This window comes from Oxyura jamaicensis, chromosome 12 (genome assembly GCF_011077185.1).
Source record: "Oxyura jamaicensis isolate SHBP4307 breed ruddy duck chromosome 12, BPBGC_Ojam_1.0, whole genome shotgun sequence".
NCBI classification, from domain to species: Eukaryota; Metazoa; Chordata; class Aves; order Anseriformes; family Anatidae; genus Oxyura; species Oxyura jamaicensis.
In genome coordinates this window covers 3,524,590-3,551,120 of record NC_048904.1, presented here as the reverse complement: position 1 = coordinate 3,551,120, position 26,531 = coordinate 3,524,590, and the positions used below count along the sequence as shown (strand labels likewise).

Here is a 26,531-nt window from a genome sequence, read left to right as displayed (position 1 = left end):
TGGATCAAACACACAATACTCTCCTCACTAACATACTGAAGAATAGCATCAGTAGGAAGCCTAGGAAAGACCAAGCAGCTAATACCAAAACTGGGCACATGCTAACCTGGAATGGAAAGATTTTTCTTACTTCTTACAGTCATCTAGACAATAAATTAGGACCAATTCCTCATGCATAAGGTGTCTTACTTTTTGTGCAAGGGTATTTGCATGCTTCCCATGGATACCTGGAATGCCAGGCAGAGACAGAGCTAGATAAGGTGATAAAACCTCTCTGACTATTTAGCTTCCCTTTGGAAGCACAAAGTAGCATAAGAACAAAACACATGCATTTGAAGTGATGCTGGAGTTATTCCTCCTTAGTTTGCATCCTTAATTAAGTCAATGAAAGCTATTTATTTTAGTAAACTCAGTGAAATTCTTCCCTGCTGCATCTACCTTGATACTCCTGTAGTGGGGTCAGAATTCATAGCAAAAGCATATCTGAGTGATTCTTTCAATTTCAGTACTCCTGTATCCCCGTCTGTTTTGCCAGTCTCAGGTCTGCTTCATGAAGTCTCCCTGCCCACCTGCTGTGCAGGAGACCAGCTAACCAGGAACTCTGTTAGCTCACGCTGATAAAAGCTCATCCTGCTACCACATTTCCCAGTTTGAGAAAAGTAAACTATTTTTTAGGTACACTTGGTCTGTGCTAGGACGTAGTACCTCTGATATTAAACATGTCCTTGCAAAAACACTTCAGGTCAACTCACTCATCTGTGCTTGGATATTAACAACAGAATTTACCAACTTTGAAAGATTTTCAACTCAAAGAACAATCATCACATAAGAGGTCTCAAACCACAAAGCTGCAGCTAATGTGCTCAGCCATTCTTCCTTCACTACATCTTCTCAAGTGTACTGGGGAGGGAGCAACAGTACATCTGTACATGATATTAAAGCAAGCAAATATGAAATTAGCCAAGAGAGAAGAGAACAAGTTATCTGTTTTGACAGCATCACAAGCCTCACAATGCTCAAGGCATTACAGTTTATTTTGGCTATTATCACCACAACCCAGGCATTACTACACATTAAAACTATTTCAGAGAAGTCAGGCTTCCAGCCAGAGATCAAAGTTTTTCCATCTCCCAGGAACCTACCTGTCAGAGCTACCCAGTATGTGGAGATCAAGCCATCCCACACTGTCCTTACTCTTGGGAAACAGAAGCAGCGTGCTCAACTCAACAAAATTCATTGCTGACAACTAATTCAAATTCAACTAAAATCTGATAAGTTGGTAGGAAGTCAGAGGCAGCATATTTGAATCCCTTCTGTTACCTTCCCTTTCTTAAAGTAAAATGAAAGCCTTTAAACTGAAGATAATAAAATATAAGGACACCAAGAATTAAGATAGACTTCTTGAAAGAATCCCATTATTCAGAATGGGAGCAGATCTATAATAGTTGAGAGATCACTCCTAGCAATCATTTCTACCTGAGTGAGAATTTTACCCAGTTAACCCTCCACCAATAGAAGCATCTATTCAGCTTAGCACAGGGAGTAAAGTAAAAATCCTGTGCTCAGTTGAGCAGGTGACATAGATTTGAGACATTGCATTGGCATTTCAGCTACCAAGGAGCATGATGACTTATAAATTGGCTATTTGTCTCTAAATGGTCTTTTCAGTTCCTTTCATAAAAGAGTTTTAAAAGGAAAGCCACTAGCTTTCACATTTTACACTCAGCCTGGCAACCAAATCTATCAAAACAGGAGTGAATTATTTCATAAAGCTTACTGGATTCTAAATGAAATGGTAAATCCAACAGCCTAGAAGTATACTTCTGGGGCTTACTTCATTCAAAAATTATTTAGTATTAAGCTAGTTAAAGTTCATAACCCTCCCTCAGAGGAAACAGAGTAGGAAAGAACCACCCCATTAGATGTAGCTATTGTCCAGTCTTCTGTGGATCCTAGATTCACCCCCTAAATTACAAAGCATATCAGACCAGTTTTACCAGAGATTCACTATTAAAACAGCCTCTTCAACATAATGTACTCTTTTAGCCAGAATACAAAACGCATATGCTAACACAAATCATGAAGATGGACAAAATTACAAATCTGGATAAGCTATGAAATTAAACAGAAGTCCAGTGACCTTTGTGAATATCAGTTACCTTCATACAGTTAATTAAATGTGTTGGTAGGGACATTTAAATGTCAAGGTTCATTGCATAGCTTATCACAAGCCAAGTATATTCTCAGTTAAATCACATTATCTAAGAGGGAATCTTCATCTAGTCTAAGAGGTTTAATTTCCTTCCCTCCCAGCCAGATGACTCACCAAACAGCTAAGAGTCATGCCATGCCACATTTAAAAAAAAAAAAAAAAAAAGGCATTTCTGAGGATTCCTCAAAAAATCTAGGGACAGCCTGCTTTTAAAAGATGTTTGCATAGCACAAAAGTTGCTTAAAACAATGACAGTTTCAGAAGTAAAAAATATGACTCCCAGATTATGTGATTATGTACCTGTCAGTCAGTAAACAAAACAGATTGGTACCTGATTTACAAGCACAATTTTCCTTACTCTAAGTAAAATACTCAAACAAGTTTCTAATACTGCACATGCCTGCATACTCACAGCCCTTAGAGGTAAAGGAGGTCAAAGAAGTAGTGCGTTTTTCATGAGCAACTAGATGTGAATATCAAGGTTTTTGTCAGCAAACTCTGGTGATCTCACATTACATAACAAGTAAAGCTCTATGCTAGAAAGCAGTTTCCTTAAAAAAAAAAAAAAAAAGTAACCTAACTCCTCAACATGTTAAGATATATATATATATACACAAGAAAACAGACATCCCTCAGACTCCTGGTTCAGAGCTACTCTTGCCAGATACGTTTGGATAAATGTAAAATTGCTGTAGCAAGCCTTAGGATGGTTGAGAAAATGCAGGTGGGAAAGGCACTAACCTGCTCATCAAACCTTCTGAGATAAAAACCTATCTATTTTTAAACACCAATATCAGCAGCATTTGATCAGCAATAAGTACTGAGGCAGGCAAGTTTATATGGTCTTAAAGAAATTGCCATAACATTGAGAAAAATTCTAAAAAAAAAAAAAAAAAAAAAAAAAGTGGAAGAGACATTAAATTTATTCTCCTTTCAAGTTTTAAGGATTGTTGGTTTCATTTAAATTTTGAGGTCCAACTCACGCACTGAAGGTACTTACCTGTCATTTAGCCTCTTACACAGTCTACTGCCCAGATCAGACTTCAACACAACAAGCTTAAGAAATATATATAATATATATATACATATACATGTTTTGGATTTCTCTCTGACTTCATGTATACAGTCTACACCTCAACTCTCATAAGACAATATTTCTGCCATAGATGCCTGTATAGGTTGAAGGAGAAAAATGCAGAGTATTGTGGACACTCATTGCAGAGTATAACTTATAATTATGAATTGTTCCATGCTATCATGAGAATTCATATTTCATGATAATACTAGACAGATGACTGAACTGCTTGAACACTTGTGCACAACCAAACCCCTCCTCTCCACCTTTAAGTATATTTTTATGAAGAAATTTCAGCATAGAAGTCACGTTTTAGATGTCAAAAGCTGCCTGTAGTGCTTCATAGAGAATCCAGATTTAACTCCACCTGTTCATTTTATTAAGCAAAACTTATTCTCCCCCGCTTACCATTCTTCAGGTATCTGAGTCTCTACAGTTGCCTGCGTATAATCCTGTTTGAACAGTGAAGAAGCACACTGAGGTATGCTCCATCTAATGGTACAATGGAGAAGGTTTTCACAGGAGCCTAGCACTGTCCACCAAGTTTTGTGTCACTAGGATTAAACCAAAGGTCATAAGTTATGACCTATATTTAAAAATCTTGCATACCCAGTATGAATAGCTTTTACTATCATTTTAGAGTTTTCTTTGAAATACAAACCAGAAGTAGATATTGAATTACTGCTGCAGTCTCAGAAGAGGCTCAGATCATTGCCTTGGAAGTTTTCTTCTTCCCAGGCTCTTTGGGAAGACATTCACAGATAAGTTCCTCTGCTCTGATTGTCGTTCCGTAGTACTAACTCCCCTCATTTCTCCCATTGGTGCTTACATCTCCAAATACTTGATTAGCATAGCCACTAATCCCAAATACATGCCCACAAGGCAGTGTTATTACATGTCAGTGCTAACTTGGTACTAGCACTACTGTTACAACCTTAGTCAAACTAGAAAAAAATAGTTTTCTGCAAGATAAAGTCATGCTCTTAACACATGACAACCACAAGTGCTCGGGAACTGGTGGACTCAATCAAACGCTTGAAATAGAATCAAGCCTGACAGCTGAATATAGATTTTACCTTATTCAAACATATCTAGTTCATTTGTATTAGATCACAGTTCTACCCTCTGCATATATATATATATATATATATATATATATATATATCGCTATTTATAGGGGAAATAAACACAAGAAAAGACTGCACTATATGAAGAGAAACTCCTCTCAGCTATTTACTTCACGAAGGTAAACACTCCAAAGATAAGGGTCATTTGACTTTTCTGTAAGGAGAACCTAGTAACTTGGATAACTTCCTAGTGCCATGGAAGTTACATGCACCATTTAAGACAAGATTGGCTATTTTCATCTTTTTAAACATCAGTTGTAATAAAAATGTTTGATTTCAGCAGTACATTTTACTAACTACAATCAAGTTGCAATTACTCTTTAGGAATCATAACCCAGAATCTTGCCTAAGTCTAGCAAAAAGCAAAGTAGAAAGAACGGATTAGAGTAGATGTTCTTTGAAGGGTATACACTTCCCCCAGCTTGAAAATAAAATTCATCAAATGTTTCTGCTGTGGGTCTATATGTAAAAGACTGAATACTTGAAAAAGCCACACTGCATCTCTGTCCACTTGAAGTCATTAATCATGGCTCTTTGCAGGGAGTAAATACTCGAGATATTCCTACTTCTGTGAATTTTCACTTAACTGACACCATGAGGACTTTTAACATAACCAGTCCTATCAACTCACAAAGTACCACCACAGAACTTAAAGACAAAGAAGGCCCATCTTAAATGCAGTACATACCACACACCCGGGGGTCCGTTGTGTTTGTGGATCCTGGCACTCAGGACACAAATTTTAAATGCTGATACATTGAGTTATTTTTGATGTAAACAACAATTCTTACATTTATTTTCCAAGGAAACACATAGCTAAGGAAATCGTTGAAGGAACAAAAGGCTATCAAGCAAGATGCCATCTGAACCAGTTTCTATTTCAAAGCCATTGGTAAAAGAAAGATGAACTGAATGTAGCAAGGTAAGCAGCAAGAGCGATGTAAGCAGCAAGAGCGATGTAAGCAGCAAGAGCGATGTAAGAATGATAGCTCAGCTCTCTGCAGTCCCTCCACCGCAGCCATCATGACCAGAATCGCTAAGAAGTGCCTCTGAATTCAGCACAATTACAACATCCCAGCTGCATTGCAGGGTGGGATATTAATGCCTGTTTGCAGCCTTCCCTGGACACACTTTGCATGGAAAATGTACGTGATCTGGAGCACTTTAACACCTAGGATGTAGGCCTTGTACTTCCAAGTACGTGCATAGGGCACAAATGAAACGTACCCAGTTCAGCTCTCACCACTCCTATCAGAGACTGCATCCCCAGAAGAGATGTAATAGTCACCTCTGCAACAGCTTTGAGTGCACATGAAGTTCCCAGGAGCCCTTAAGATTCCAAAGCTATGCACATCTATCCTACCAAACTATTAAAAGAACACTGTCATACCTTACAATTCATAACAGATGATTTTACTTGGTTTTTGTCAGAAAAACCTCATTCTTGACAAGTATCTAAAATCAGAGAGAGACAAGGTAAGAGATCAAAATTGCAGTGATATGACTTGCTTGAACCTAAACGGGAAGACAATCATCTAGGATCTCACATGCGTCCTTAGCATGGTGCTGTATTTCCAGTATCATTCAGAGCACATGGAGGACAAAACCAGAACATTTTATATTCCCAAACATGAGCAAAGAATCATTGTGCCCAGAGGAATATAATGAAAACCAAACAGTGGCCCTTTAAAAGAGAGGGAACAGATTAATAAAACAAAGAGAAGTCATACGCACCTCATCTCACTATGGTATCCTATTTCTTATCTGTATGCAACTCCAACTATATATTGAAGTCTAGCAATCGAAGAGCACATAATCTACAGCTGCAATCTTCCATACCTTCCACACACCTGTATTGCTCAGGTCACAGCTGGCAGCAGGCAAAGATTCCCCTTCAGCTTCTGTGACTGCTGGAGATCATTGTGACAAAAAGAAAATGTAGACATTCAGGTGGATACTTTCCTTTTACACCTTCATAAAGGAATTACCATTCTAGTATGCCTTGACGTGTCATTTCAATAGTAGAGTCACCACTCTCCTAATTTAAACAGGCTCAGAACTTCAGAAAGTTTCTTCTTCAGTTTCATTAACACTTCCTAGGCATGACCAATCACAATTGCTGAGTAACCTCAGCATCTTCACTGTAGCAGAAGCCACGTTCTTGAACTTTGTGTTTTATAAAGGGATACTTACAGTGTTCACTGAAATTTGGTGAAATTCTCTTTGCTCAGAGTTTTCATAACTATTCCAACAGTAAGTTGACTGAGGCAAGAAGATGAAGAAGTCTTGTATACTATGCAGGAGACCCAACCTGGATTACTCCTCCTGCTTTCCCCCAGCCATTGAAGCCCGTGAGGACAGGCAACATGCTGAGCCCATCAGATCATCAGCTGATTGAACAGTACACACTGCTCAGTTCTCAAATTCAACTTTTAGCTAATTGACCAACTGCAAAATTAAGTGTCATCTATAATTAACTTCATGAAACAACCTTCACACATACTGGAACATACAACGACCCCTACGGCACTGAACTGCACACAGAGCACTTGTCATTGTACCCACTAGGCTCCTCCTTTGGAGAAACACTGGAATTGTACAGGAAAAAGTGTTCCATCACTCTTTAGATCTATCTGTGGACAACTCAACAATGACAAAACACAGAAAAAAAACTAAAATCCTCCCAGGAGATGGGATTGGGTCGTAAGGTAACAGAGGTCTGAACACAATGAAACTGAAGGTCTGTTTTACAGGACTCAAAGAGCTTGAAAATTAGAGGTGGGAGAAATGAAGAGGGTGATGCAAATAGTGGTTTAACATCACTCTCAGTAAACAGAAAAGATATTAAAAAGAGCTTAGTTTGCCAGGATTTGAACTTCTTTGAATACACAGCTTGGTGCATACTGGTTCAACACTAGCAGCCAGGAAAGTGGGATTGGGATTCATTTACAATGGCAGCATTACTTTAGAAGTAGTTAACGCTTGGTAGAAGTGCTGTAAAGCTCCATCAGCCAACAAAAATGGTACAGCAGGGGCATTGCTAACATCAGTTAGCACACAGCCTCTAAACAGGGTTGACAAGATCAAAACATGAAATTTCAGAGACTCCAAATAAGATAGTGAAATGGTTTCAAATGTTATTGCATGTACATAAATACAGAGCTCAGGAAGTCAATCTCACCTTTATCAGTACTCATTTCAACACGCATAGGCCTTAAGCTACTCAAGTTTACGCCTACATTTTACATATGACCAATAAAAAGAATGCAGGAAGAGACAAAGTCGTATAAATTGTTGCAGATCCAAATTATCAGTAGAAAAAAAGTGTTATTCAGGTGAACATAAAACTGCTAAAAGTGGCTAGAGGGAAAAAAAAAAAAAAAAAAAAAAAAAAAAAAAAAAAACATTAAGCGAGCAAGTTCTTCTCTTCCTTGAGAACATACTAATGCAACTATGTACACAAGGTGGTAGTTCACGTCCTGTAAGAAAGGGGAGGATCTTCATTTGCTTGAAGTTCATAAATAGGTCTCCCAGGCCAGTACTCTCCACAACTCGGAGCCTGTCCCTTCTAGTGTGGTTATCAAGTACAACTTGGCAGTACAACTTACTTGTCAGTTAAAATCTTCTGGCAGAAATCAGTTTGCAGAGATGGGCACGACCAGTTCCCACAGCCTGGGGAAAGTGCTTACTCTTAAGTTCGGCTTGTTAACAACACTTGCAGTCTGTTCACCACATAGCTGCATGTTTCAATGCCCAAAAAGAGAAATTAAAAGCTCTTAACCTTGACTGGTCCACACAACTTGCAGTTATTTTCAGCTAACAGAAATCCAGCAAAGATGGAGAAACCCAGACAAACCTTAACTCTAAGGTATATCTTAAATTTTTGGAAAAGGACAGGAGTATGGTTTCCCTACCTTCCTTTCTCTGGTGCTTTAGTCCAATTATTCAGAATAAAGTGCTCTTTACACCTACAAAATCTGAATTACTGTAGTGCAGTTAAAGATGCATTGCATGGCTCTACGTATGCCTTTGTCTCTATGTTTGTCAGGGAAGCCTGGCTAGAAATCTTATTGGCATACAAATAATGTATACTCGGCTTCCATTAATTGCTATGGAGAACTACTGAGTAGTAGTGTTTTGCTTATCTAGCACAGCAGTGAGACTTAATATACACGGAGATGACTATTTTCTGTCTATATAATGATGATATTAATACAATTTTTGAAAAGTTTGCCTCTGCACTTTAAGATGGCAGAAGAAAAACAACTCCTGAGAAATCCTCAGTCACATTTGTAATAGTCTTTCTAATGCTTTGGGATGGAAGTGATGAAAAAGGAATACAGACACTGCCATTCAAAAGCAAATTCTGCATTATATATATAGACACACACTGCAAAACCAGTAACGCTGAACTATTATGAAGAACCCAGTAGAGGGAGCACAAGTCACTAAGACACTGAAATGCTGCGTATTTTAGGATCAGGAGGGGTGCTAGCCCATCCAGAATTATGTAGTTTGGTAAACAAAGAAATACATTTATAGAACTTGCTGTTTGAAGAACCTAAGAATCAGGTTTTAAGATTCTGTTGTGAGAGTTGTTCTATTTTACAGCATTAAACTTGCTGAAATATTGTGGCCACTTTGCAGCATTTTTTTTTTCCTTATAGTAGCCATACAAATAACAATTAAAAACAAACAAGTTTCTATGTAGCCATTAAGGAACTCAAGATTAAAGAAGTGCTTGTATTGTGATATTTTATGCAATATTTTTTTTTACCTAAATCTGAGTAACCAATTAAGAGATGATTGTAAACTAACATTGACGTACATTTGTAAAATAGCAATCATCATCCATGCTTAGCTTTGCTAAGGGCAAACAACAGTTTCCCAGTTGGGAGCAAAGAAACAGCTCTTATTCTTAATTCTGTTGTTAATCACAACACCTCGGTAATGACCATAAAAATGTAACAAATTCTTATCCAGATTTCTAACTAGTGCAAACTAACATTGCTTCCACGATCTGCGATACAGTAAGCCACAACAGCTGAGAAGTTCAGCATTTCAAAGAAATACTGGAAGCTGGGGAGTAAGGGTGTGGGAGGGTAGTGAGCAGCCCCCATCACCTAAAATCCAGCCAGAATGCACATCATATATTATTCTTTCAAATCATGCTGCTCTATTTTATCAAAGCCTGCTCAGACTGCACTATTTTTCTTTGCAGAATTATTGAATTAGATATTCAGACAATTAGGCAAGGATACAGGCAGAATCAAATTACGGCAACCTCATTCACAATCTCACCGAGCTAAGATGAAAGACAGGAGCATTGGCAAAAATAGCCTAAAAGTATCTGCAGACTGCAAAACACACACAACATGTTAGAATTAACATAGTAGGAAGGTATGAGGAGGAATGACAGGATCAAATTAGAATAATGCAAGTGTGGGCTGCACATCAGGAAGTACTTCTGGCCTGCAAAATCCACTTACCTAAGAAGCTTCCCACGCACCCCCTCAGCACACAGCAGCAGATGACCTCCTTACCACATGCATGGGGAAGGCAGGAGCCCTCAGACAGAAGCAGTCTCTAAAAAGCACTTATCTGAGTACAGGCTGCCTACTGCATGAGCAACTGTTCCCATACTAGGGATTGGAATCCCAAATGTGCCACAAACTCAAGAGGAGTTCAGTGCATCACAATGCTTTGAAGCTCTGCACGGTTGTACTGTTCAGGTGCCCACAAAATTAAATAGTGTCAGAATTGGAAGTGAAGAGGAAGCAACTGGTCTGACATCCTTTAAAAACACCCTGGGGGAGTGCAAGTACTTCTGTAACCATGCTGTGCACAGGCTGGGTGTTTAGAGGCCATAGCCTGACACGCAGCATTGAATCCTGCACAGCAGTTCCAGCATGGTGTCACTGGCCAGCACATAAGAGCCACCCAATTTCATTTTTAGACCCAGTAAAACTAAGTTTTGAGATGCCATTTGCAAGAAGCATTTAATAATTTACTAGTTTAACTTTAATAATTTACTTTCCCTATAAGTACGCTGTGAGAAAACACTCTGAAATACCTTGTTCTTTCCTCATAGCTTCCACAGTCTCTTTAAAAAAGCTTCCACAGCCTGCCATTTAAAAAAGCTCTTCCTAGAGATTCTGCTTTGTGCGTGATGTATTTTGCTTCAGGTTTTCAAAAAAGCTGCAATTTACTTTTTTTTTTTTTTCCAGAATACAGCTTCCCTAAGGAGTTATGGAGAATTGTCTTCCTATGCAAATAACCAGGCCAACAAGGCTGCAAATCAGACCCAGAAAAGCGTACATCTATGCTTCATATTCTCCCAAAAGTTTATTATTTTTACTGGAAAAGGACAAAGTTTAGCATCCCTTACTCAGCAGGAAGCCAAGTTCTTCAAAAAGGCTGTGCTTGGCACATTTGTGAAGAGCAGTTCTGAACCTGCTCACCCATCTCTCATGTTCCCATGTAGTTGTTCAGTACCATCCCTAACATAGCTTAATAATGGTAAAATGCACTTTGCTGCCAACTGGGAGATCACTCTAATTTTTAGGATTGACACAAAAGCAATCGCCTGCCTTTTAGGACAATTGCACACTGTTCCAAACTTATTAACATTTCAGGAGAATTTAAGGACCTAGTTGCTTGAGTTGAAGTGCTCCTGTTTCACATAGGTCATCACATTGAACTCACAGCTATGTTTTGGTAATAACAACAAGATTATGACTGAGGTCTTCTATCTCATACCTCACATGAGAAATGGAGAGTAATCAGTATGTTGCTGGTGAACTATGTGCACAAAGAGCATCACATATAGGCTTGGCATCATTTTCATTTGAGGATCTTCATCCATGCCTTTATCTCACAGTAGTGATGGCAGCTCTCATCTGCTCACTGAAGACATAGGATCCATGAACATCACCAATTAGTTTCCACAAGCAGATCTTTGAAAATGCATTTCAGTTTCCTTGACTTGAATTCCTAAGGAGGATCGTCAAAGCACTAGCTGGCATGGAATAGTGCTTTGTTCTTAAAGTTCCAAACACAAGAGTACTGAAGTTAGGCAGGTTAAAAGCTGTGTTCTGGGTCACCAGAAAAGACAGTTACATTAGAGAAGGATTTCACATTCACTGAGTACTTCTAACTCTTTAGGTCTGGTCTGCTTTAAGTGGAACAATGTACTTGATTCCAAGTTTTCAAACCAAATTTTAACTCATTTTCCTATAGAGCAGGTTACCTTCTGCTGCATTTGTTTCCCTCTGTCAAATCAGTATGCAGTTTTGCTGTTTTCTTCACAGACCATATTTCCTCTCCCTCCTCTGATTTCCAGGAATTTTCTTGATACCGGCATACCATTTTGTCATCACTGTGCTTTGTCCTCCTCTCCTCCTCCCCCTTTTATTTTAAACTTGTTTCATTAGTCATATGGTACACATAAGTCGTGAAATTAATTTGTCTTTCGGCATTATCATTTTGCTTAACATTTAGCAGATGCTAAGAGGATATGCCAATATTTCAACAGACACCCAAAATAATTTAGTTGAGTTTAGTTAGCAAGTTCATGTCTTACTACACGTCTTCACAGTATTGATTTCCTACTGTCTGCCAGAACAACAAATGCCTGTTTTAAGAGATACTCACTCATCTGCTGATGTACAAATCACACTAATGTTGAAACACATGCTTCGAGACCAAAAGCCCTCCCTCACTCCCCTCAGTGTCAAACCCTTATTCTCATAGCTCAGTAGTCACACTGTTCCAGTTACGTACTGAAAATAAAATGAACAGAATTGGTTTTTGTTATCTGGAGATATAAATTTACATGCTGCCCAATCCCAGATTTAGATCGTCCTTATCTGTGATAGGACTGAAAGAATACGTAGCATGCAGTCGCAGTAACGTGCTTGCTTTGGATACAAACTGTGATTTCCACTTAAAGGTATTATTTGTGAGCAAAATAAGCTAGATAAGTAGAGGTGCAATTTTTAGGAATTGCACTTCTACCGTAGGCTTCTTCCAGCAAGACTATCAGTCACAAATCACACTTTCCTGCTCATCTGATTGAGAAAGAGGGCCTAAAGAAAGCACCTCACCTACATCCTTTCTGACAAAAAGGCGGAGCAAGTGAAATCTTGCCCAAGCATGAGCATACTTTAATAGATGTTAGATACCTCTTCTTTAATCAAAGTAAACCAAAATAAACTTCTGTCCAAGAGCAGCACAAGCAATGAAATGTGATTTGCATCACATGAACAGTCTGTCTCGGTAGAGAACATCTCTGTAGGCAAAAATGTCAGGCTGGTCTCTGCCCTGCTGCAATCTTTGGCTTCCCCCTGAGCCTGTGTGCAGGGGCATCACTCGGTGCCAACAGCAGCATGCAGAGTCCCAAGCTCATTTCGTGGAAGCCATAAAGCAGCCTTCACATGGGACTAGCACCACAAAACGATTCCCATTTACTAGATTGCACTAAGTACACCTGAGCTCAGACAGAGTATCTTCTAAATAATGAGGATTTCTTATAGCTCTGAATTGAGACTATTTGTCCCCAGAGAACAAAGCCAGCCCCAGATCCATTTAAAAATAAATCAGTCAGGCCAGGCACAGAACTTAGACCGAGTTGCAAATAACAGCTCTACAAGATTGTTCCACCTTCACAGGCAATTCTTTCCGTACCTCCCACCCAAACTCTCACCTGGAGCTGTGTGAATCAATCAAAATAAATAAATAAATAAATAAATAATTTTATTTGGTTCCTAATAGCACCCCATAAGCTGGAAACATGCCAGTGTTGAGTTTTCAGAGCTGGAAAAAAAATCGACTTCTGTATATTTGAAAAGGTGCAATAAGTTTGTTTCCACACATTTACACTAAAAGGTGCATTACCAAAGTGTATGTATTGAACACATCTTCCTTACACTGAGGATCTGAGTTTCCCAAGTTTTTAGTGTTTTATCAAACATTAAGTGAAATGGATTAACCAAAAGTTAGACTTATGCAACTTAATTAGCTAAATACCTATTGTTATCCTTAACTTCTTAACATGCTGATTCACTACATTGAAGAAAGCCTTGCAATCAACTAATTATCCTCAATTACATTTGTGGATTTTAAGGTTGATTCACACACCGCAAATTAGTGCAAAATTAAGTGTTAAGTGAAAGAGCACTCAAACTTTTTTTTTGTTTGTTATTCTGTCCTCCTTGCAAGACAGGGAGCACACCTGCACCTGTTCACCCATCCCTGTGCACTTGCCTCCCTCAGGTAGCAACCTACACGAAAGAAACATCCTTTTTACTCTGGTCCTTTTCTGGATTTTTACCTTCTTTATTTTTATTTTTTTTCTTATAGAACTCTAATGTGGTGCTCATCAACAGTTCCCTCACTCCATCAGATCAAGCCAAAGATTTTCCAAAAATATGCACTTTTTCCAAGTTATTTAAACAGTCTTCAGCTTTATATTATTCCCATTGAGAGAACTGAAAAGTTTCAGGACTTGTCTAACCTTTCTGTGCTTCCTTTTTTAACCACCGCTTGGTAATATCAAACAGCTCTCTTGACACTACGGTGTCAGCGATCCACACCTGCTTTACGCAGGCTGAACTCCTCTGGCAACTTGAGTCTGAGCTGTTCAGAAAATCTGCTCAAATCTCAAGGCACAAAGTCCATAGATGACTTCCTGGAAGTACTGATTTTGTGAAGTATTTGGCTAAGACAATCCCAGTTTCCTTTAAAAAGGGTCCCCATCATTCTAGCTTTGGAATACGAAGGATAAGAGCAAGCACTGAACTCTGCTGTACCTGGGCACAAAGCGGTGCTGCTGCCTCGGGAAGGAGGAAGGCAGAGGGGTCTGCACACCATGGGCAGAAGGAAGCAAGGACATGCCACCTCGAATGCCACCTCCCTCCTAACATCATGGATTTTCAGAGCACGTATTATTTATGTTTGCTATTGCACTGTTATGGAAGTTTAGCAAAGCACCAAATACACGACAGCTGTATGTGACATTTCATTCTGGAGGAACTGAGATTTTTCCTCTGATTAGGAAGCTACAGCCAGCCAGAACCTGCAGGTTACATTCTAAGAAAGCAAAGATAACAGCAGGACCTGGGTAAGACATTAAAACAAGGGTGTTTTCTATTTTCCAGGTTGAAGACTTCCTCCATCTCCTCTGCATCCAGGCAGAGATTAAACCAGTCCTGTGGCTGGCTTGCTGCACCTGCTCCCGGCAGCTGGAGCCCCAGCGGCTGCTGCCACGGCCCCCACCCCACGCAGCTGGGGAACCCCAGGTGTGCTTCACCTACACGGCGATGCAGGCTGTCCTGGAGAAGGGAGCAGGCATGCTCCACACAAAATAAAGAGGGGAAATGACAATTCGGGTGGGGGCTAGTATTCATCCCACGAAGGTGGCCCTAGAAAGCTGGCTCTCTACAGACAGTAGAGAAAGCCCAGCCAGGACCAGACTCACAGAGGGCTGTCTCCCAGCTTCCACACTAAGCCCTACAGGCTATGCCTCAAAGCGATACAACTCTGCCATAAATATCCCAGATTAATTCTGATCCTAGCATCAAATCCACTTAAGAGACTTAAAAGCCTCCAAGTCCTCAGAGCTGTCTGCCCAAAAAGGGCTCTGTAAATGAGTCTTGGGCTGGTGGAGAAGAGAAATGTTATCAAACAAGGCAAGCCATTTGTACAATTTTTAGTAATGTCGTTTGCAAGAGACAAATGGGACAAGATAGCTGAGTTGGCATCTTGTATTAGGAGAACAGACACAAGAAATCCTCGGGTACTGGACATGAGTGCACGGGGTGGGATTTGTGTAAATACTTTCTGTATTTCTGTAAATTTCTGTTCCATGCTTTCTGGAAATAGCACTTTCTGCTTATTACACGAGGAGTGGTTGTTAAATGACAGCATATGCTCCCCAGTGTGTTTAGGGAGCTGTTTGCCTAGCTCTCCTAGAGACATTTATAATAAATAAATAAATACATAAATAAAGCCTAAAGGGCTAACTCCAGCATAGCTAAACCCCCCTAAATGTTAACGCTGACAGCCGGAGGGAAGGCAGAGCTACCTCCCCTCCCACTCCACCGCGCCGGGCAGCAGGAATGCGTTTGGGAACGGGAGCACGCCAAAGGGGCAGGGAACGACCCGCGACCATACCCCCCACTCCTTCACCTCGCACATCCTAGGCAAACCCGTCAGCTCAGGGCTCCGCAGGCGGCGACGCTTCCTCCCCCGCCACCCCGAGCGGTGGCACGGAGGCAGCAACGCGGCCGAGGCCGGGAGGCCGCTCCCCGGCCTCCCTCGGCTGCAGCCTCCCCGTGGGGCCCCACGAAGCCACTCGTGGCCGAGCCCCGGCACGGGGGTCCCCGGGGCGCAGCAGACCCAGAGCCGGGCGGCTCTGCCCCCAGCGCCCCGAGGCCGGGTGAGGGGCCCCGCCGGCCGCCCCCAGCGCCCCGCCCGGCCCCGGCAGGGGGCGCAGCCGGTGCCGGGGAGCGGGGGCGGCCCGGGGGGGGGCGGCGGCAGGAGGAGAGCCCGATCCGTGCCAGGAGCGCGGCTCTGAACGGGGGGAGCGGCTGACAAGCAGCCCCTTGTGTTGTACCAGGGCGGCGGTGTGGGCTCGTAATAAGATGCATGCTTTTCCCACTCCGCCCAAGTAAAACTAAGTCCCAAATACTTCGCTGTGAGTAGCCGGAGGCCGGGGAAGCGCCGCGGGTTCGCTTCCATCGCTATTCTCCCATCGCCGGCACTGAAGTGCGGCGCGCAATTAATTAAGCGGCTTTCTGCGCGCTGTAAAGCGGCGCCCGGTTAATTGCGGGTGCCAGAGCCGGGAGCGGGTGCGGAGGTCGGCAGCAGCCGTGCCCCGAAAGGGGCGAGCTCCGGGCGGGCTGCGCCGTGCCGAGCTGACCCCGCTGGGTCGCAGCTCCGGGGGCTCCCCCCGGGCAGAGCGGCCTCCCGAGGTGTACGACTGGGGGAAAACGAGCCCTGGAAGAACGGCAGAGCTCGTCCCGCTGCTGCTCTGCCGGGAGGCGGCGTCCCCGGGGCTGCGGGGACCCGGCGGCGAGGAGAAGCCTGCCCGGAGTGCCCCCGGCGCTGCCAGCGCTCAGCCCCCGAGCATCCCCGCTAGAGCCCCAGCGAAGCACCGGCATCCCGAGGGGCTGGGGGCGTTAGAGGCTGAGGCCGCCCCCACCGCCGCTCGGCGAGGACCCCCTCCTTCCCGGCGAGCTGCCCGCGGCGGGGAGTTGAGCTGCTTGCTTGTTCGCGGGGTGGCTTTAGGAACCCGAAGGCAGGAGGTGAAAGAGGATGAAAGCCCCGCTACTGAGAAACCCTCCTCGAAAAGGGCAAAGAAACGCGGGCAGCGCTTACTTTTCGTGCTTTGCGTTTTCCTGGATGGCGCTCAGCACCCCCGGGTACGCGGGGGGGACGCCCTGCTGGAGCCTGCATGTGGCCAGGTGCCGGTGATGCTCATCCTGGAGACAGGCGTTTTCGTGGTACAACTTGGCCACTTGCTGCTCCAGCTCGTCTATCCTCCGCTTCTGCTTCTCCAGCAGCTCCTGCTGCGTTTCAATAATCTTATTCAGCTCCTTCAGGTACTCCGCCGCCTTGCTGGGGTTCTCCGCCGGGCTCTCCATGGCCTCCCCGCACCTCTCACCCTCCGGGAAGCAGGTGGGGGGCGCAGGTGCCAGCCAGCCCGCTCCGCTGGGAACTTAAGCGAGAGGGGAAGAAATAAATAACCCGCCGGAAACCGGCCCCCCTGCCGGCTCTCCTCTTCCCCTCCTAGAGCAGCCGCTGCCCGGGCGAGCGGAGGAGCGGTGCGCGGCGGCTGCCGGCCCCAGCCGCCATTGCTGATGCTCGGCTTCCCGCAGTCGAGCGAGGGCAGGGCCGGCGGGGACTGCGGGTGCCGAGCCAGGGGGAGCCACCGGTGCCGCCCGGAGCCCCGCCGGTGCTGGCGCACGGGCGCTGTCCCGCCCTGCCGGAGCCGCAGCCGGCTCAGCCCCTCGCCAGGCAGCGCCCGCGCCCCCGCCGGGCTCGCAGCCGGGCATGGGAGCCCGCAGCACGCCGCTCTCCTGCCTCGGCAGCCGGGGCCGCGCTTTAAGTAGCTGGGGCTGCTGCCTCCTCCGGGGGGCCGGTGAGGAGGGGGTTCCGCGGAGCGGCGCATCCCCCCGGCACCCCACTGCCGGGGCGCGGCTCTCGCCGGGGAGCGCCCCCGTAGATATGCGGGGAGCAGCCCCCGGGCCGGGGCAGGCCTCGGCACCCCCCCGTCCTTCTGCCCGGCTCTGCGGGGGCGGCCCCGGGCCCCCTGGGCTCGCCGGAGAGGGCCCGGAGAAGCGCGGTGTGCGAGGAGGGTGGGGAAGCCGGGCTGCGAGACCTGATGTAAGAGCAAGGATTTTTCCCTGGCACGTCTGGGGAGCGATTGTTTATTGTTGAAATAGCATCAGGGTGTTGGCTGCCTGGAGATGGGAGCTTTCTAGCAGCGTGCCCGGAGTCAGACTCGTGCTAACTGCTGTGTAGCGGAGACCTCTGCCTTTCCATCAGCAGCCCTGACATTTAAAACCTCTGCTGGTGAGACGTTGCTTCCCTCTAAGGCTGCATCGGGCCAAGAAAAGTTGCCGAGATTTGGCTCCTCTACGATCCCAGTGTGAACACATGTTGGGAATGCTCATGGAAAGAGGGAATAGGAAGGGGAAATGGAGATACTGCAGGAAGAAGATAGGAAGGTGGAGAAATGTTTTTCTCCTCCCTTCCTCTCCTCATCTCCTTGATAATGTTCTTTTTTCTCTCCACCTTTAAACTTTGCAACTTTCAATTAGTAACATTTTCTTACAGCAGTCGCTGATGCTGTTACAAATGTACCCTTTCTTGTGGAGTCAGCTCTTACTAGCATTTGCCAGGATGTATTGCTTTGGAGTATGGCTGATGCAGCAGGCTGAAGAAGTGGGGGACTAACAGCAGCCCTACCAGGGAGGTTGGAGACTCTGGGCTCCCCCCAGCTGTCCTTGGAGTGAATGGATTTCCAAAACAGAGGATGTATGTCACAGGTTCCCACCTATGGCTTACTTATGAATATGGAGAAAAGGGGCATGAGGGGAGGATAAACCTGGGGGAAGAGATTCACCTGGCAAGTTTCATATTCATTCTGATTTTAAGGTAGAAATTAGTTAATCCTCAAACTGTTGCTTTTGCTTTGGACATATGTGCAACAAAGGGCTGTTGTCACTATTAAAGTAACTGAAGCATGAAGGACTAATTCCCAGTCCTCCTGGGGATCACAAATTCACAGAGAAGTCTTTATCTGTTCTTTCAAGAATACAAGATTCTTTTCCACCAACCTGATCAGAATTTTTCAGTAGAAATGTTGAATATATATATATTATAAATACTCTGAGTTCAAAATATAACTGCTGAAGAACAGTTTGCTCTTTGTGGCATGAAGTGGTTATCACAATATGGCACTGAGGTAACCTGCACAACATTATTTGAGAAAACCAGAATGCTTGCCAGGTGTTAAATCCATAAAGAGACCTAGAGAACTTGCTTCTTACATACAAAATTAAATGTGAAGACTCTCAAAACTCATTAATGTACAGTAAAAACCTTATTAATCATTTCATGGAAAAGACAGCTGAAGCGGAGCAGCAGCAGCAGTTATTACAACTGGTACCTCTTTGAAAGACCTCTTCTTAGGTAGTTAAGACCTAGTCCATGGGACACATGCAACATTGCTGAAAAGGCATGAGCCATTTTACATTATTACTCTCCTCCTTTCTTTTACAGAATAAAAGCAAATGCCTCCATTCCCAAATGGCAAAGTTATGGCTTGTTCAATGGCTTGTTGGTCTTGTTAGACAAGCTAACTGAGGAATAACAGCATGTGAAGGGCTGGCTTTTCCTTTTGGGTCTTTTTTTCTGGTTGATTTTGGAGAGCTCATTTGAGAGGATATCATTAGGTTTTTCTCTTCTCAGGAGTTCATTAACAAGTTGATGAATTTCACCTGCCAGCTGCAAGTACCTGAGCTACTTGTGCTTTCTCATAGATAACATGGAAAAAAAAAAAAAATCAAACCTACTGGAAATGCTCTTACCAGGAAACCATAGGTTAGATTGAAAAATACAGTCCCCTCACAGGTATCCTTGGGTCAGGACCTGGTTTTTCCTCAGTCATGTTACTGGTGTGGTTTTGTACATTGTTGGAGAAACAGAAAGGAGCACTTTGTGTCTGAGGGGATTGTGTCTGTGAGCTTTAAGACACTTGTATGCTTCATCACCCTCCATAAATTAACAAGAAGAGGTAAACTTAGAAAATAAGCATATTCGTGAAACCAATAATATACTCAATCTCTATCTGTGTGAGACAGATTGTAAAAGCAGATTCAGGTTCTTCAGATTTGCTCAGTTAGAAAATTAAGTGACATCAAGCCTAACCTTTTTTAATATAAAAATTACCAAAATAGCATTCTTATTACTTGCTAACATCTTACCTTAGACCATCCATTTTTGTAAGTTAAGCAGTACATGGTTAATTCTTGCCAAGGAAAGTGCCAAGGAAGATTTAAATATGAAAGGAAATGTTATTCATCCAGTAAGTACAATCCTCTGGCTAATTTATTACTAGCAATAAAAAAATATCCCACTCACTTTGGAGAATCCTTAAGATGGCCTTAATTTTGGACTGTCTCAGATCTAGTTACTTTCTGGTGAATCAATACCCTGCAGAGTACCATTTGTGAATGCAGGAGTTCCAAGGTCTGGTCCAAATCGTGGTTCAAAGGAAATCTGACCTACGTATGTTGTTAGGCGTCCACAGAGAACAGGAATGTTTGCCTGTCCACTTCTCAAAAACCTGGCTCTTGTTGGTACTTGCTATATGCCTAACTTGTATGTTTGGCAGCTTCAGGTTTATCGTACTGTGTTAAAACTGAGCTATATTGTTACTCTTTCAAAAGTGGTTTGGTGTGGCTAAAATGTAATCAGTAAACGCACAAACAGCTGAAGTAATTTTTTCAAAGATATTTCCAGGGAAAAGCATCTATTTCCCATGTAAAATTAATTAGGTCAGACCCAGAAGTCATGCAGTTATATACACTCAATCTTAATTCTACCTTTTATCTCAAAAAAAATATGTATTGGAAACCACTTATTTCTTGCTCACTCTGTCCCTTTGCTTCCCTCCACGTCTTCTTGGTTTTGCTGCATTGTGTTTAGAGATTGAGGTTACCCCGCTATCAGAACTTATGGTGCTCTTAGTTTATGTGGTGGTGCACACCTCTTTCCCACCATGTGCCCTCTTTCATGTCATCTAATGACACATGACGCGGATGTTCCTTATTACGTAGCTGTGTTCTCACCATACAGCAGGAAGTACTTGTTCATGTTCTGTGGGCTGATGGTGGCGAATCAGCTGAGTGATGTGAGAAGAATCAACATTTTTTGTAGCCTGTTTGCTGTATGCTTTTGATGCTCCCTGCAGAAGGAAGGCGACAGAAATTACAATGTTGGCCTGGGCTGTTGTCCCAGTAGGTCATATGCTACCCATGAGACTGATATCTGACTCTGTTTAGCTAATAAAAAAAAAATAAAAAGTGCAACATTAAAGACCTGAAGTAATTCCAAAACTATGGTGTTTCTGGCTTGTGTTCTGCCCTCCCCTGGTTACGTGTAACCCATTTTTAAAACTGACATCTTATTTGTTGGCAGTGTATCTGACTTCTTCCAAGCACTAAACTGCCTTATGACTTTTCCTGTCACTCATTTCTTGCAATAGTCTCTTGTAAAATCTGATCATGCTGTTTTTTAACTTTTCTTTAGAGAAACGACATGTATTGAGACTCACTTTTATTCAACTCAGCCCGTCTTCTAAAAAAGGAAGAATTGTCAACAGCCGCAAGGTCAACCCTGGAGTTTTCTGCGCTTCATTCTGGCATACAGCTTGTATTACCATGTAGTATCTGTGTAACTTTTATGGCACTTGAACCATTAGTCCATGTTTTTATACTGACAAGCTTATAGATTGAGATGTGACAAACTAAGCATGATAAAGTTGCAGATCATATTTTAAAGGTATTTTAAGGCATATATACAAGACATTAGGAAGTTCAATTTTAATTTTGAGTTCTGGTTCTGTGTGTACTAATCATTACTGTTTGTATGAATTGCCTTTTAATTTACTTGTAAGAGAAATGCTAAATTGGCTCTTCTGGGTTATGTAGCTTAATTTGTACTCTGCCTGCGGAGTTAGGTCCAGAGCTAATCCATTTGAGTACCTAACTTTAACCAGGTCTTTAACTCTTTTGAGCCTTTCGTGAAAGTATTCAAGTATTTCCTTTGTATTTCTGTTGGTTTCCATGTATTCTCTTTGTACAGCTTGGTTTTGGTAAATGGTATCAGTGAATGTTAGTAAAAAATAAATAAAAAAGTCTCCTGTTATGCAAACTCCTTGGGAAATGATTGTCTTTCTTTCTGTCCTGTCAAATAAAAGAACTGTTAATGTAAGCTATCAAACAACTCTATTATAAACATGCAGAATGTATTGGCAAGGAAAATTTTGCTACTTTGGGGAAAGAGGAAAAAAGCAGTGGGTCTTATAAAGGAAAGAGTATGCTATTTAACAAGCTGACTGGGTTTTTCTTGTAGAGTCTGATGTGGCAGTGACACCAAATGCAAGGCCCATGGTGTGCTGGGCAACAAGTGTGCTAATACTCTAGGTTGTGGGACAGATGCTGTATTCTAGCAAGGTAGGGGTAAGGGAAATAAAATTATGAGGAGTGCTTGCAAATGCAGCACCTGATGTTATCTGTAGAGGAGCTGCAAACTGCTTCGTAAAGTCTTGGGGAGCAGCAGCCTAAGGACCTTTGGAAATAGTATAGCAGAGAATCACTGCAAGAAAAAAGTGTGTGTACTTCTGCCAGATGTCTATGGAAATGTCATTAGCTAATACTGCAGTGTCCACTATGACAATAGATGAATGCTTATCGGTTAAGCCAGGGAGAGATAGGAAGTTACAAATAAAGATTTAGTTCAGATATGTGGTCAGACAAACATGATTTCTAATTGTGCTAGATTTCCTGATGGTATACGGGCTATAAATTTACTTTGAGTTTCTTAAGCTTCCTGGTTATGGAGATCAGTGATGTTCATGACCTGTTACAAGGATAAACAAGATCAAAAGAAGATTGTTTAAAATTGAATTTATGATGGTTCAAATTGAGAATGTTACTTAAAAACAGCTTTGGAGTAGTTTCGTGAGTCTTTCTGTGTGAATTAATCTTTCAGAGTGAAACAAGACAATTTCAATTCTGAAAGGATTTTGCTGTGAAAGTAGAAAGTAATTTTGAAAAAGGGTTGGAATGGAACATATAACTCAAATTTAGCAGTAAACATAATGAAATTTAGAGTGCAGATGTAATAGTTCCTCTAATAATTAAAAAAGTTATTTTATAAATGGTGCAGAAAATTGTTTTCTAGGTATTTAAGCTGAGATTTGAGCCAAGTCAGAGTTGGAATCAGGACACCTCTCATTAAAACATATTTTAAGTTGAAGGATAAACTGTAATGGAAGGAGAGAAATATATACTACAATATCAGATATCTAGTGCCAAGAGCAGATAGGTGCCAGAAGAAAATACTTCACATTAAAGATGAAAAGCACAGGCTTTTTGGCAGGGACAAGAAACTTTAAACATCAGATTAGGAAGCTGAATGCTAAAAGAGAAAAGTAAATAAACCTCTCCAAAAATTACAACTTCATGGATTCACTGAAAGCAGGAAGAAATAACAAATGTTAAATTGTGATTATACGACTTCATTGCAACATGATTCTCTTCCAAGAATATAAAACCATAAAGTACTATATATGATATTGAATATAAACATTTCAATACAATAATAATCTTTTTCTTGAAGTCTGCTCTGGATTAAAAAAAAATAATATAAATTTAATAAACAACACTTTCTCATATGGAAGTCCTTTTAAAAACAAAAAACTACATAAAGGAATAATTACATCCACTGCCAGAGTTAAATTGGCACACAACTTTCCATTTTAAGATGTTTCATTCCATTTTGATTTCCATTGTATTATTTTTCTGTACTTAAATTTATTGGATTAAATTTTTCTATGCTTAGTATTTCTCAGGCTTAATGATCTTGGAGAATTTCTGCAAATACTACTTTTCAGAAGAAGATTATGAGAAAACATGGAATTTAACTAATATTCGGTTTTTAGCCATCCATGGAAGCAATTAAGGAAACGTTTAAAGAAACAACTGTGACAAAATATGAAGTACTCAGAAATGTGTATTTCTTTGTCAAGGCATTTCAAATTAGACATGTAAAATTGTTGAAAACCCTAATGATTTGTATTATTTTTTTATTTCATGTCTGTGTTTGGCTCAACAGTAGGCTGCTCACTAGGATGCTGTGGACAGAACCTCACTTAGATAACTAATGTTTTTTACGTTAGGAAGATAATTCTGCCTTCAAGGAGAAGTTGAAATAGTAAAATAAATTAATAATAATAATAACGGGGCAATGTCCTGACAAATCAGCATCAAATGGTATTTTCAATATGCCTTCTGTCCATTCTCTGTGAATCCAGTGGATAAAGTTGCAAGTAATTTGAACACACTGTATACCATAATGTGTGTATATAAGAACAAAGCTAACGGATAATTCATGTTTTGGCATTTTATAAATTCTGAATGCTAGAAAATTCACCCTTGTCTGTTCTTTTAGGTAGTATATATCTCCAGTTCTTCTATCCTCTACATGTTCGCACTCATTTGAATTTTTTTATTGCTATAAATAGTTTTAAACAACTAGTATTTGAAGGAAGATCTACAGATCAGTCAGGAAGCAGGTACATGATTGACAAGGAAGCTTATGACAGAGGTTTGGAAGGAAAAAAACTAAACAACCTATTTCATGTGAATTGTAACAACATATAAATCATGAAGGCCTAGGTTCATGATCTTTTCATCCAGTCCAGACCACCTTTTCATATATAGTTACGTACATCTGACCAGTTTTAATAGTGCTGTTTACCACTTCAGCTGTTTTTTCTCATTGCACAGAATTCTTAGGGTAGCTACGCTATTTGCTGTCAGGACTAACATGCATAAAAAGTCTAATGTTTTACTATTTAGTGTATATTAGCAGAGAGAAATGGGCAATGTTAATACCACTAAGCTCAAGTCAATCTCAAAATTCTCATATAACAGCAAGAAGTTTCCATCTTTCTCTCTGCAAAACTGAGGATGTATCATGTGTGCAAGACACTCTCAGGAGTATCTTGGGGCTACAGGTGTTTTTCCCCTAACTGAATGGTGCAAGGCAAAGATCCCAAAGAATGCCTTCATGTTTTCACAGCAAAATGCTCTGTGGAGAACTGGCTCCAGTCCTAGAAGTGCGGTATCAGCACCAGTGGAGCCCCCTGCCCAAGGCAGAGCCCTGCAGTCTGCGGCTAACCAGCTCAGGTACAGCGCCGTGCTGACAGCTTACGGCTTGGGATCAATCTAAGTCCCGGCTGGTTCACAGATCTCTTCACGGTCCTGTATAGTGAGACATAACATCAGCTTCAGTGACAAAAATTAGCTGCGTAAACACTAGGGAAAAAAAGGGTCTATGTAAAATCTAAAGTCTAGCAAATATAGGGTAGCTTTTCATCATGAAATATTAATGGAGGCAAGAGAGGTGTCAATTTTACAGAAGTGTGGTGGTATTTTACTTTGACTACAGTGTTTACTCACAGTGTACCTTACCTCCCTCCCTACCCCAAACGGAAAGGTGACCTAGAGACTGGTGAAGAAACGTAAAAAGACAGCATATGTATGTGAAGAGAAGGAGAAATAACTTTTCATTTTATAAACAAGGAGTAAAAATCACACCCCAACTGACAACAGCTGAGAAATTGAAGTTCTTTCATTTTATTTGCAGCAGTACTTAAAAATAGATCTGCAAATTCAGACTGGAAATTCTTCTTTCCCCCCAAAATAAATAAAAATACATCACAACATGGACCAGTCATTTTCAATTGCTTTTTACCCAAATATACAGTGCTAAATCTCAAGATGTCTTAGGTAAAGATTCAAAATCAGGAAATGAAAAGCTAAACAACAAAATGCTAAGGTCAGACAGGATCAATCTTGTCTTATCCCTTCTCCTTCATACTGTTGCAGAGTATATAGGAGTGGGGTGAAATGTGTTGATGCTGGACTGTATCATTAGGAACAGTCTATTATTTACAATTTCAGCCTAGAAGCCTCGGAAAGTACTTTATCACTTGATCTTCAATCCAGTGTTTGTAACTTGTCGGCCTCTCTCCGTTTTATGAGCATTTGTACTGCAACTGCACCGAGAAGCCCTAGAGCAATGTAGTTAAGCTCTATTGAACTCTATGGAGGTTTAAAGATAAGGGAATTATTTCTGTCAAAGCTAACATGAAAAAATATATTTGCTGTTTCATAATTGCCAAATAGTGGCAAAGAAGCTTTTCCTATTATTTCCTTTTATTCCATTCTTGCAATTGGAACCTAGTCTTGCATAAGCAAGGGCTACAAATCATCTTGAATTCTTGGGACTCTAGTCTCAAGGGTATGTTGTCCTTTACGGAGGACATGGGTTTTACTGTACATTTCCTGTTACTATTAACAACTCCCAATTAAAAGGCTTCACATAAACTTGGTACATCCTCGTCCCTTAGTCACTGGTCACACAAGCAGGGCTCTTTATATGCTAGTGGGTGTGAACTATCAGAGTAAAGGCTTCATTTGGATCCGTACACCTAAAAAGCATTGACCCTGCTCTCTTTTTAGAGATCTGAGAAAAGTGCAGTATTTTCTGGAAGCTTTTCCAGCTAGGTTCCTTTCTGCTTAAATTTCAAGCGAGAGAGAGAGGGAGATGTACTTTCTTTTGGAAGGGAGTCTTTTTGCTATCTGAACCATCTCTCAAGAGGAGACTCTGTCAAAGACTGAAAGTCTGTCATTCGGCATGACAAAATATTGTGGCAGCAAAATGTTCAGTGAGCGCTTATGTGGGGGATTACAGACTGGCAGAGAGAACGGTTTTCTAAGGCAAAGGAACTTCCAGAGCTGACCCTGCCAATGACAGT

General features: G+C 41.8%; 1 protein-coding gene and 1 long non-coding RNA gene across 11 annotated transcripts in view; one reads left to right on the top strand and one right to left on the bottom strand.

Annotated features, from left to right (window-relative positions):
* IQSEC1 (IQ motif and Sec7 domain ArfGEF 1) overlaps nucleotides 1-17,311 on the bottom strand; it is a 336,457-nt gene extending 319,146 nt beyond the window's left edge. For 2 of the 10 annotated variants that reach the window (XM_035337509.1, XM_035337510.1), the window contains exon 1: nucleotides 16,793-17,293. In XM_035337509.1, the coding sequence (XP_035193400.1) occupies nucleotides 16,793-17,058 (266 nt within the window). In that variant the 5' untranslated portion in view covers nucleotides 17,059-17,293. Of the gene's footprint in view, nucleotides 1-16,792 lie in introns of all 10 variants that reach the window. The other 8 variants (XM_035337514.1, XM_035337515.1, XM_035337505.1 and 5 more) reach the window with 8 other exon arrangements.
* Nucleotides 17,312-17,888: 577 nt separating this feature from the next.
* LOC118173190 lies at nucleotides 17,889-21,856 on the top strand. Its single transcript, XR_004754077.1, has 2 exons — nucleotides 17,889-18,454; nucleotides 21,233-21,856. It is a non-coding gene; the product is annotated as an uncharacterized LOC118173190 (long non-coding RNA).
* The last annotated feature ends 4,675 nt before the right edge of the window (nucleotides 21,857-26,531 follow it).